At 47.9% G+C, this 12,715-nt stretch overlaps 4 protein-coding genes across 4 annotated transcripts; 1 reads left to right on the top strand and 3 right to left on the bottom strand.

The window, feature by feature from the left end:
- Positions 1-1,601: 1,601 nt before the first annotated feature.
- ColSpa_09662 (putative peptidoglycan-N-acetylglucosamine deacetylase) lies at positions 1,602-2,050 on the bottom strand (the record flags this gene model as incomplete). Its single annotated transcript, XM_049275874.1, has 2 exons — positions 1,602-1,827; positions 1,893-2,050. 2 exons carry the CDS (start codon positions 2,048-2,050, stop codon positions 1,602-1,604), a joined length of 384 nt encoding a protein of 127 aa, XP_049131831.1.
- Positions 2,051-2,712: 662 nt separating this feature from the next.
- On the bottom strand, positions 2,713-3,681 carry ColSpa_09661 (peptide transporter PTR2; the record flags this gene model as incomplete). The annotated part of the gene is made up of 5 exons (XM_049275873.1): positions 2,713-2,815; positions 2,871-3,162; positions 3,233-3,360; positions 3,425-3,480; positions 3,532-3,681. The coding sequence occupies 5 exons, from the start codon at positions 3,679-3,681 to the stop codon at positions 2,713-2,715; spliced, it is 729 nt and encodes a 242-aa protein (XP_049131830.1).
- A 2,867-nt stretch (positions 3,682-6,548) lies between these two features.
- ColSpa_09660 (D-amino-acid oxidase) lies at positions 6,549-7,879 on the top strand (the record flags this gene model as incomplete). The annotated part of the gene is made up of 5 exons (XM_049275872.1): positions 6,549-6,607; positions 6,660-6,779; positions 6,842-7,040; positions 7,097-7,500; positions 7,570-7,879. 5 exons carry the CDS (start codon positions 6,549-6,551, stop codon positions 7,877-7,879), a joined length of 1,092 nt encoding a protein of 363 aa, XP_049131829.1.
- A 2,549-nt stretch (positions 7,880-10,428) lies between these two features.
- On the bottom strand, positions 10,429-11,309 carry ColSpa_09659 (putative endo-beta-1,4-glucanase D; the record flags this gene model as incomplete). Its single annotated transcript, XM_049275871.1, has 3 exons — positions 10,429-10,482; positions 10,548-11,240; positions 11,301-11,309. The coding sequence occupies 3 exons, from the start codon at positions 11,307-11,309 to the stop codon at positions 10,429-10,431; spliced, it is 756 nt and encodes a 251-aa protein (XP_049131828.1).
- Positions 11,310-12,715: the final 1,406 nt, after the last annotated feature.

The raw sequence follows: 12,715 nt of genomic DNA, 5'->3' as shown, positions 1-12,715 counted from the left end.
GCTGCGACCCCGGCCTCATCACCAAAGCAAGATCAGCAACAGCAAACTCCAACTCCAGCCGCTCAAGCACCGGCAACAAATCAACAGCCGGCTCAGCAACCGACATCAACCAATGCTGCGGTTACCAATGTAGCAACCACTGGTTCCAGTCCAGCTCCCGTTCTCACCACGTCAGCCCCTGCAGCTGCCGAGACTGCGCTTCCGGCAGCCGAGAATGCTGCATCGTCACCAGTACTCTCACAACCAGCGAACTCAATAGGAACTGGAGCAGTGAATGGCGGAGGAGCGACACCCACCAAACCTGGAGCAACTAGTTCTTCACCAACACCGCAGGCACCAAACTCTGGAAACATATCTAACTCAAGTAATCAAACGCCTTTAATCGCCACTGGTGTCGTGTGTGAGTTCGATCCTTCAATCTCCGCATTGAGTAGCCAGGATGGGCAATGCTGACAACCTTTGTAGTAGGTATTGTGGTACTTCTTGGATTGTCACTTCTTATTTTTTGGTGCTGTCGCCGGAAGAAACGAGCAGCTCTCCATGCTCACGAAGCCGTCCCACCGGGAAGCCCCATGAACGAGTATGGCCCTGGCCACCGCTTCCGAGACCATGTCGACCAAGTCTTTCCTTCGATGGCTGAGAATCGTGCCATCAACACATCAGATGAGCTTATCATTCAACATCCTCAGCCTGGACAGCCACCACTTGCACAAACACACCCACATGATGAGGAGGGAGAAAGTACTCCGGCCAACCCATACGCGGCACAGCCTTTTTCATATGCCCAGGCGCAACAGTATGTCCAGTCTCTCGCCGATACGGGAACCTTTGGGTTTCCTCCGCCACCGCCGATTCCGCAGCCATCTCCGATTCGGATCTTTAGGTGGCCGACTCGGTCCTCTCGTAGTGGAGCTTCCACACCGAGCGTGTTAAGTGGTCTTCGATCAACGAAGACCCCTTCGCGTCATCAATCACGAGCATCTCGCAGTACAATGTCATCGATGCTATGGCATGGTCGGAGAGACATCATTGCTAGAAGTACCATGAATCAACGCTCTGTCTCGCCGAGATCCCACTTTCTTTCTACCCACAGCCCCGAGAGCACAATGCCAGACGGTCTACACACTCCAATTTTGGACTGGCTAAATTGGATTCGTGGCCATCAGCAAGTGGAGCCCGACCCAGAGATGAACCACAGGAAGAGCTTCGCCAGCACCACCGAGAGTTCGACTTCCGAAACCACCAATAACAGCTCTGCCAGCACTGCCAGCAGCGGCGTCTTCTCACCAACACTCCATTCATGGCACCCGCCGACAAATAGGGCCAGTGTGACCCCCGAAACTTTCCAATATATTCCACTGCCATTGTTCAGGAGTCCAAGCAGTAATAACGAAATGAGATCAGAGACATCTGGCGGCGTCCGCATCCCGAACTTTGGATGACAAAAGACGTAGCGTCTGATAATATACTTACTGTAGTCACTCATTGCATTACTAAGGTGTCAGGGTTGGCAACTGTATTTTCATTTCGTTCAATAAATACCACACCGAATCATCGTAAAGCTCAACGTTGCCTCTCGCCTCTTGTAAACCTTGTATACACTATGGCACTGTACCCTCAAGAATCACTTCCTCCTCGGCGCTCTTTTTATTACGTCCCGGGTAGAAGCAAGCATAAAAGGCGCAGCCGGACACAAATCCAACAATTCCCAAAGAGCCATACATCCATACCAGGTAAGGGTCTTGGGAGACAGGTGCAAGCGCAATGCAAATAGCGGCGGCGACACCAATAGTCAACCAGAATAGGGCAGATACAACTGATCGAAGGCTGTAAAGAATAACACTTGTCAGTCAACAGTCCCAGCGAGTGCTCCGGCTGTAAGAGGCGCTTACTTCTTTGGTGCCTGGGTGAAGGCTAGCTCCAGTCCGGTAACGATGATGAACGCCTCCGAAAACGCCACGAGGATATAAGCGGGTGCCTGAATCCAAACGTGAATGCTATTCGGAGGGGAGTTATAAATGTAATGCTGCAGTACGCTGGCATAGACCATGGAGATGGATGCGAAAAGGAATCCCACAAAGATTCGAGTCACCGGGTCGAAATCAATGCGATACTTTCGGAAAAGAGGATAGACCACCACTATGAAGCACGAACGTTAGGAGGATGACTTTGAAGCCTTCAGTATGGGAATGACTCACTGTCGAGAAAAGGAATAAATATGCACAAGGCAATAGGGTCAAGATTCTGTAGCAAGTCGTTCGGTGTGCCATGCAAAGCCATCTCGCCCGCTTGAGAAATAAGATTGTTCCAGATTTGGATCCAGCAAATAAAGTAAAGTGGAAAGAAGAGGAACATCTACATTACTAACTGTGAGAACTATGCTTGCATACACGAAGATCGAGAGTTTGTTTACGTACCTTGCAACTCTTTAGCCCCCGCATCACATCCATGACATATCCATCTGTGTAACGAGCTTCGCTCGCAATAGCATAGTTGGCATGATGTCCAGACTCTCTCAGCGCCGAAGGAGTCGCATTCTCGAAACCCTTCTCCTTAATAGCGATGCGGGTTACACGTAGGGCGTCGATGATTGCGGAGCCTTCGGGTGGAACTTTGACATATTTTTTCTGCCCTGAAATAAATACGCCGGCCGATATGATAATTGCACTGCTCCTTATTAGAACACCCAACCCATACTTTTCGGGATTTTGCTCACATGAGTGGAATTAGATAAGCCAGCCAGAAGGAATGATGTGCTTCAACATTGACAGTAATCAGTGGCGACAGCGCGCCAATGTTGACAACCCAATAGAACCTGGAAGAGCTTATCAGTTTTGTCTGGTTAATGACTATTTTAGAGGTTGACTTACCACATGAACAACCTCTGAACCGTAAGTTCGGGATCTACCAGGACATCTTCTCCAGACTTCAAGGTTCGGACAACAGGGTGAGAGTTTCGATACTGCTCAGCGCACAGAGGCGTCACGTTGGCCTTGATACCACCGGTACCTAGCCCAATTGTGACCATTGCGGCGATTAATCCACCAAAACCCGCTCCATTGTTGATCGAAGCCGGCGTCGAAGTCGCGACAAGTATGATTAGACCAACAATGTAGACAGCGCAAGCTGCAAGGATCGCCTTGAACTTTCCTAGATACTGATCTGGATTAAAAGGAGGTCAGCACGTGCTACGAGATGAAATTCCCTCCATAAGCTAGAAGTCGCTGCTTACCTGCCACAACAGCTCCAACAACGGTAGATGCATAGGCCCAAAACTTGAAGAAGTTGCCCAAAGCTGTCGCAACGGCTTGACCTCGACCAAGTGCCCCAGGAAGATCAGAGGTGGGATCATATGGATTGCTATCACACAATTAGTCGATCGTCTCAAAAGAACCAAGGAGCATAAATACTCCTATGCACTCACTTGATGTAGTTCTGAATTGGTCCGCTGAGACCAAAGTATGTGAATCGCTCACCAAGCTGGAAATTTCAGTAACAGTTTACAAGCGTTGCATTGAAGAGCCAACTTACCTCTACAACTAAAATCAGCAGCGCAACGGTTGGAAGTTTGTCCGGTACCCTCCGGAGACCCTCCCATTGTGAGGTAGGTGGTTTGGCAGGCGCTTCTGGTTGTACTTGTGCTTCCTCTGGGCCCGTGGTGTTGTACTTAGTGTCTTCCATAGCTACTTCACTACACAACAAATGGGGTTTCCAAAACATGTATCTGCGAACATCGCACGATGTGTCTCGAGTGGCGTGGCTTGACATGTAATCATATAGTTGACTGCACACTCGAGTAAATACTACCCCAAATCTTTGTTCACTGGTCCCCTGACTCGATCCAGTGAGGTGGGTGAAGTGGGGTCTCCCCAGGCTGCATGAACAGATACGGGAGATAACACTAAGGGGTTTCTGAGGAGATTGATTGGCGGCGTTTTCTGGCCTATCACCAAAGATAGTCTTGAAGAACGCCGCCAATCAGATTGAAAACCGTCATCAGACCGGGTCCATCAGCCGTTGTACCCACCAAGATCGGTCATCTCGACGCCACCAATAGAAGAGGGCATTAGCAACAGACAGAGTCCTCAGGTCCGGTTCGGCGATACATAGCCATGAGTTGGAATCTGCGTTTGTTGCAGTAGTCTTCATCTAGACTCAAAGTCTTCACTTCTCATACTCAAGCCATCCGACTCTAAACAAGGCCTATCCAACGGGAGCATTTCGATCTTGGTTTAATTATTGTCTGCGGTTACGAAAATGACATTCCCAAGAAAAATGGATGACCAACCAGTCCCAAAACTAAACAGTGGCCGGCTTACGTTTTCTGCTGGCGATTATCCTGGCATAGACTCCCAATGGGTTTCTCTTTGGAACGAACACGGCGGGGCGATGGTCAGGGCCGATGAAGTGACAATTGAAGAATACCGAGAATCTCCGGGACAATACAGTTTCACATATCCAACTTGCACAGGTAAGGATTTTCTGGGCAATGATTGAGTCTCGGAAGCAGCGCTAACAAGAAGCGTCATTAAGGTCCGGAAGTATCCCATGTGGAGGATCGCAAAGTCCCTGTCACGCGCCCATTTGGGGAGGTCACCGTGCGAATCTATTCGCCTGAAGGACCGGGGCCTTTTCCTGTACACGTCAATTTTCATGGCGGTGAGTTGTGACAATTGAGCCACCATGTTTTCTTGCTAAGATATAATGTGAAGGCGGGTGGGTTCTGGGCGGACTCAATAGTGAAGCCGCTTGGTGTCGTCACATTTGCAACAATTCAAACATCAAGGTTATTGACGTGGACTATCGCATGGGACCAGAACACAAATTCCCGACAGCCATATACGACTGTTGGGACGCCGTTAGATGGGTAAGTCATTAGGATACTACGATTCCTGCAAAGATGTTTGTTTAACATTTGTTACCAGACCATCAAGAACGCAACAGCCTTGAACATAGAACCAACGAGCGTTTCATTCGGGGGTCTTTCAGCCGGTGGACAAATGTCAGCTGTACTAGCCCACTTTGCCAGAGACGAAAATATCCCGATAAAGTTGCATTTGATGATCGTGCCAGCTACCGACATGAGGTATTGCCATCGAAAGATCAAGGAGCTTAACGAGGCAAACTGTCCATATGAGAGTGCCCGTTTATATCACGCCCTTCCCTGGGGACCCCTAGGACGTGAGCAATGGTTTCTGAAATATTGGTTAGGGGACGATGATGGTAAGAAAATTGTACTTCTTTCGCACGAGATGAGCTAAAAGGAGGTTCACAGATGAACAAGCAAGTTGTCTCGATGATTGGAAACTCACACCGGTACTAGCACCGAATTTCAAGAGCTTGCCACCAGCTCACATAATCACGGCCGAGTTTGATCTGGAGAGGGATGAAGGGGAATACTACGGAAAACTTCTTCAAGATGCAGGGAACAAGGTCTCGGTGAAAAGATATGCGGGGGTTCCTCATGCGTTTGCACATTACAACCACCCTCAAAGAGGCCTCTCCAAGAGCTTTGAGTTCATCAAGGACACTTCCGAGCTGCTTAGATTCACTCATTACGGAGAATAAGAACAACTCTGTTGCTGTGAGTTCGGACAGAAAAATTACAGAAATCAGCACGTGGAAAGTGCCTATGGCCACGTTGGCTGCGCGCGCAAGGAAGCAGCTCAGAGTTGTTCCTATGTTGCTGAGTGGTGCCTCGCTAAGAAGCAAATCCTGGAAAGCCCCTTCCTCATGGCATTTTCTTAGTCAACCTGTGAACCTGGAATGATTAGATCACTCTCACAAACTTGGTCGGTAGTGACAGTGAATAGGATCATACCAAGGCTGATGCCTGTCTAGCACCGCACTGTCACCTCTACCACGGGACGACATTGTCTGACCATCTGCGACTTGGGAACATACTAAGTTTATTAGAGAAGACTATAAGAGGCTGTGCTCCTTATGCTACTATTTGAACGTTAGAGCTTGGAAGGTAATCGACTCTAGCTACAAAATGGCGATATCACGTTTCTCAAGAAACACGAGCATGGAAACTTGACCAATATTTCTGGGAGAAACGCAAATCCAATAACTAAGTAAACCTGACAAACGTGTAAAACCTGTTCCTTCCCTATGTTAACACTGCCGAAAAAGTAAACTTTCAATCCGACCGGGAGAGGAAATTTTTATCAACAAGTAAAACTAGGTTGTCAGAACATGTGTAGATGACTTGATTAAGCGCGTAGTTAACTAAGGCAATCTGGCTTGGTTGAGATTGCGGGCGTTCCAGGGACATCGTCGACTTTGAAGGCGGGTCTCAATCGTGAACGCCGCCAATCGATTTAGACGCCGGTATCGGTAGTTTCTCCGTAGGCCAGCAGACTATGACAAGATGAGCCGACGTGATTGTCGCAGTAATTGATTGTTGTCCACACCACATTATCATTCTAACAGATCTTGAGTCAACGTTTAAAAAAGGCATTGAATTTCTCAAGCCTGTGTTATTCTGCGTCTCGTATTCTGGCATTGTTTGGACGTATAGATACAATTAAGCATTGAGCGACACTATGACTGAATTAATGGAAGTAGCAGCGCTACGACTGAATGATCCTATCGTCGTAGTCGGGTGAGTCAAAAATGCATTACAGTTGGAAAGTATCGTGCTGACAGATACATAGTGCTGGTGTCATTGGCCTCGACATTGCTCTTGTTCTTGCCCGACGAGGACTGGGGCGACGGACCACCGTTGTAGCCGAACATTTTCCCGGTGATACATCGGTGAATTACACCTCACCATGGTATGTATAGTGCATATCCAAGCATTCGACTTGCAGTATCTCAATATTGACAATTGATCAAGGGCTGGTGCCAACTTTTCCGCTATATCTGGGAGCGACAAGAACGCTTTGACATGGGATCGCCTTGGATACAGCCATTTGACTCAGTTGGCCACAACCGTTGGTAAAGAGTCTTATGTTCAAAAAACGCCGAGCATTGAGTACTGGGACGAGCCTGTCTCTGAGGACAAGATCAAGTCAATGTCTGAGTATCTGGAAGATGTGAGCATTTGCTCCCGTCTACAACATGTTTGAGCAACGTACTTACTTCTTTGTAGTTCAAAGTAATTCCTCTCAACGAACTCCCAAATGGAGTCCAATTTGGTACATCGTTCACAACCGTCACAATCAACGCACCCAAACATATTGAATACCTCTTCCGCTTGTTGAAAGACGAATATGGCGTCCGATTTATCAAGAAAAAGCTTCCAAGTATCCAGTCCGCATACCTCAGCGCGAGCACTAAGATCGTGTTCAACTGCACTGGAAATGCATCGAAGTTCCTATCTGGTGTCGAAGACCCCAAATGCTACCCGACAAGAGGCCAGATTGTGCTGGCAAAGGCACCTCAAGTGCAAACCAACATCATGCGACATGGTAGAGACTATGAGACATACATCATTCCAAGACCATGGTCGAATGGTAACGTGGTCCTTGGAGGGTACATGCAAAAGGGCATTATGTAGGCCTCCCACCTTTGGCAAAAGACAGTACCTATCTGGACATTTTTTCTTGACTGACCGACTAAAAGCACGAGCGATACTTTTGCGCACGAGACTGCGTCCATTCTGCAACGCACGGCAGACCTTAGTATTGAACTTAGCCAACGAAAGCCGGACGTTCTTGCAAGCTTTTCCGGTCTGAGACCTTCTCGCGAAGGCGGCGCAAGAGTCGAACGAACTGGAATATCTGTGAACGGAGAGAAGCGGATTCTTGTGCACGACTATGGTGCGAGTGGTACCGGTTTCCAGGCTGGCTTTGGTATGGCTTTAGAGGCTGTTGAAACGGTCAAGGAGGTTTTGACAGTCTTGAAGGAAGACGATTGTCGCTCAAAACTCTGATTTTGCGTACGTCAAACTGGTTGAAACAGACCTCAGGACCCAATCTTATAATAATTCTGCAGCTCTAAATGCTTCTTCAACATGCGGTTCAAGGCGAAGAACGTTTGTAATACCACGCCAGAATAAAGCGTCAATCCTGAGAAGGCCAAGACGAAGAAATGAGAACGAAGCGACTTTCAACCGAAGACTTTTGCGAGTCGACTGTAAATCGGCAATCCAGTTAGAAGCTTCTTCGAAGCCTGAAGATGAAATGGTCATCGTCATCAACGTGAAGCAAATCGATGAGAAGACTAGCTGAGTCCAAGATGGCCAGAATATACCATCTTTGTCAGGATTCAGGTTCCGAATAACATTTGCAAGAGCCTGAGTACAGTCCCTCGTATTCTTTCTTGCCGCTTGCTCGAAAGTTTGTTTATCCGGGCTATGTGGCGAAAGCGGTGCCAAAAAAGGCCGTAGCTCTGCTCGAAGAATGACCAACTGAGTGTAATGTAGCGTAAGCTTACGCAAATTTGAATCGACATCGCTTGTTTCTGACATCGAGACTAGAGCCCGAAGCAGTGGCTGACTCTTTGCTGAAATTGTATAATAGTTCTTGGACAGCTCATAGACGGCTCGAACAGAACTAAGAAGTCAGTACCGCAGCACAGGATTGAAACTACATAAATATACTCACTAAAGACTTCCAAGAGCAGAACTTAGAACCTCTGTGATGTTTGCAAAGTCAATAAGTCGCGACTCATCATTGGAGCCGAGACCCGAATCAACAAAATCTCCACGTTCCAAACTTGTGACCAGCCAGTTGTCCCGATTGGTCAACGGTGGAGTTCCGTGGGCGGAAGCTATCCATATATCAATCGCAAATATGATAAACGCGAGTCTTCGACGATGAGCTTTCTGTCGCTCAGTCATCGACCATTCAGAAGGCTTGAGGTGAAGGCCGAGAGTTGTGGCACAAGAGACAAGTCTTCCCAGCACATCCCGTCGATGAGCTGTGTCAGCTACTAAAGGGTCCGCAGAAGGTCGTAAGACGAGAAGAATCAACGTTTGGACAACAGCGATGCTTGGAGAGTGGACCTCGTACGAAAGAGCCTGGTTAATGATCTGCGACAACGCCGGGTACGGAGGCTTGTCATATGCAATGTCCACGCTGAGTTTGTCGTCATACACTACAAATGGAAATGAAGCGGCATATATAGCAGCAAGGAGGTATGATGGTGTTGACGTGGAATCCGGGAACAGCGTTGTTGAGAAAACAGGGAATTGGGGCTGAATGAAGTCCCTAAAAAGTTTGATGAGACGCGCACCAACCGCAGTGGGAATCACGGTCAGCAGCTGCCTAGAGAGGAATTCGTCGTTTGGCCGTTCCAGACCGCATTCGTCTCTTCGACGGGAAAAGATGGACTGCTGGGAAACGAGAAACTGGCAGGGAATCGGAGAGTCCTGCACTGAATGAATGGCAAGTTCCTTAAAACCAAACATGCCATTTTCATCTATGCGATAATGTCGTAGTAGGAGGGGGTCCATGTCACCGCTGAGTCCTAACAACTGCGGGTTGGCACCAGGAGGATAGCCGATTTCATCCCCTGGTTCTGGCTGTCGGGGCGTAATGCTCGTCCACACAGTGGAAGGCGGGCTAGGAGCGCGCGGGCTTCGAAACATGGCCTCAAACTCGGACTGCGTGGTCTCGAAATTGAGACTGTCGACAAAAGCCATGTCAACGTCGTGGGGGGTTGGTTTTCCGGGACATTTGGTATTAGATGCGTCGGGCTGTGCGCCGTTGTCATTGGCATGGGCGGCTGTGAGGCCGAGGGAGATGCAGTTTGTCCTTGGACCTCATCTAATGGCAAAGGCCGTTTCCTGGGTGCGGCGCCTTCAATGAAGGTGCATTCACGGCCATGCAGAACACAGAGGCGACAAGGTGGTGCTTGATTAATTCGACATGCGGTCTTTCGCGAACGACAGAAGTCACAAGGCCGCTGCCGCTTGCTCATGTATCGACGCTGTTGGCCGGACATGATGGAGGTCATTGACGCGTTGTCAACGCGCTGTGGCTGTTCGAGGTGGCGCGAAGTTGTCAAATGATAAGCTGAAGACAGCACATGCTCTTGTGAATAATGTTTCTGCACAATCCAATTGTAACTTAGATCTGTTGGTTCTTGAGGTAACCAAACTTGATAGGCGGCGGCTGGATTCCGGGTGCAAGACAGCAGTGCAAGGTGAGGAAGGTCGGATGTTCTAGTTGGGAAAAGAAAGGCCTTGTGAGTCGAACGGGTACAGTGTTGCTGCCAGCTGGGGCCAGCTGGCGAAGACTGTCCACGAAGTTCTAGACAAGAGTTGAAAGTTCTTGACGTGGAATAATTATCACTCGGCTACTACATATAACACTCGGGCAGAAAGAACATGACTGTTCAGCAGGGAATTGAAGCTTCACAATAGGGTTTCTGTTGTAGAAGGCCCATAATTAATGATGCCAGATCAAGTCTGAACATGAGATTTATGCAATTTTAGTTTCGCTATCAAACCCATCAAACTATTACCATCAAAGTTTCTCAGGCACACTGGTAGTAGTACGGCACTGAAACACCCTGGCAAGTTGAACCAGACTGTGAGAGAAAATATTAGTCAGAAAACCTGATGAATTGCTTCAAGGAATGAATTGGAAACTTACCGCGCAAGTCGTGCATCCTGTCCATCCCTGACCGCCACACTGGCCGTACTTCTGCACAGTACACGACGGCGGATTCCCAGTTCCCGGCGAGGTGCCTTCGCCTCCACCTCCGACAGGCGTGACAGGAAGAGCTGTACCAACAGGTCCCTTAGTAGCATCGCACGTCGACTCGCATCCACTACATCCTGACCCGGCTGTCTTGGTGGTACCGATTGAGGCAACGGCGCCACCCGGAACCACATAGGATGAGAGCTTTGCATGAATGTTGACGCCAATGCCCGGGTCGCTAGCCTTATAAGCGCCAGGAAAACTGAAGGTAGCAGGCTTTGCCGTGCCCGTACCTCCCGTGACTGAGATCTGGTAGCAAGTCATGTACAGTTGCGCCCCACCAGAAGGACTAGCCGCGTGCAACGCAATCACTTCGGCACGTAGGAGGTAGTCTCCGTCGGCAATGTCCTTACTAATGGGGATGTTCATCTTGCCGCAGCAGGTATTGAGGTCTTTGACGCCCCAGTTGTCGTCGTCACCTGAACCGGCACCTGCTTTCGCGGACCAGCCGTCCTGGAAAATCTTGAACCATGGCGAAGAGCCATCGGCCGAGGCGGCGTTGTCGACTTTGCTAAGGTACACTATGACAGGGCCGTAGTGTGCGCCGCCAATGGCTTCGTTTTTGCAGCTTCGATCACCATTTTGCTATCCAAGCTCCCTGTTAACCTTGCTCTTACATACGAGTGTTTGGTGATGTTTACGCACCTGGTGCATCTCGATGGTGACCGTGCCACCAGCCTTGACCGGGCACTTCCCTTTCGCAGCGGTAGTTCCACCAACATTACATCGGACTTCGCTGCCGGCGACGTTGGTGACAGGAGAGTTGCTTTGGGGTAATCTAGCACACTGTGAACCGTACGGGGCAGTCAGCACAACGAAAAATACGTGCAAGAAAGGAGAAGGGTACTTATCATATCGACTCCGTCAACCCAAAGTTGCTGGAATGTTGCATGAGCAGCAACTTCTTGAGCAGCGAGGGCCCCCAAGACGGTGATTATAATTGACTTCATGTTCACAGGACAGAATTGGTGTGGACGAGGGGGTCAGAAGTATGATGAGTAGCCCTGAGTTAATATGGGGGTACGATCTAGAGAGAGAACAAGGTAAGAGGTCACAACACAGCCATGCCCTTATTTATACCTCATCAATGGCCCAATAGATCATAACAGAACACTAAAATTCCCCGCAGGCATGCAGCTGCGATTGTTCAAATTTGCAATGAAGGCGAAATACCGTTCCTGGCAGTAGAGTTTTCAAAATCTAGAACATCATCAAGAAGAGATTTCGGTCCTTCATCTGACAGAGTGTGGCTGCTACGGATGGTCACCCCGATCTCGCCGGCTAGGCACATTTTTTGATTCAAATGCTGACATCTGTAACCCCCCAAAGTAATCTATGAGCTTGGTACTCGGACTCACGAGGCCGGTAAGAACGCCATTAGGCAGTATCGAAATACCAATGTGATTAGACTTGGCAATTTAGGAGATTGAAATAGCCGGTGCACCGGCAGAAGTCGCCGGCCAGTTGCGTTCCGTGACCGAAGCGACACAGAGTAGTGTGGTAACATCGGCTTCGCTGAAGGGCCATCAGCCGGATCAAATAGTCCTGAAATATCTATGAGTGTTGGAATAACAGCACCAGCTGGTTGTATAACACGCACGACTCAGGGACACACATCATGGCAGAGGGCACAGACTAGATATTCGGCTTTTGGTTATCCATTAAGGGGATCAAAAGTATATTTATGCTGAACTAACTTAGGGATAAATAAAATTATATATCTTATATATAAAAGCTAAGTCTTATAGTTAAAAAGATAATTATAGAAAAATATATTTTTAGTTTATTTTAATTTTAATTTAAGTATAATTATATAAATAAGTTCTCTTAAAAAAAAAGAATTTATTTAATACTAATTAATAGTTATTTAGTAATTTATATAATTGTTTTATATAATTATAGATTAGTAAGAGTAAAGAGATAAAACTTAGGCTTTATAGTTAGGCTATTAGGTAATCTTATATTTTATATAAAGTAAGAAATCCTTAAGGATATTTAAGGGGTTATATTAGAAAGTCTTTTATACTAAGAAACCTTAATTTTACTTATTATTATTTATT

The sequence above is a fragment of the Colletotrichum spaethianum genome (assembly GCF_022836535.1).
Source record: "Colletotrichum spaethianum MAFF 239500 DNA, contig30, whole genome shotgun sequence".
Lineage (NCBI taxonomy): Eukaryota > Fungi > Ascomycota > Sordariomycetes > Glomerellales > Glomerellaceae > Colletotrichum > Colletotrichum spaethianum.
The sequence above is the reverse complement of the archived record's forward strand: the minus strand, read 5'-3'. Positions and strand labels throughout refer to the sequence as shown.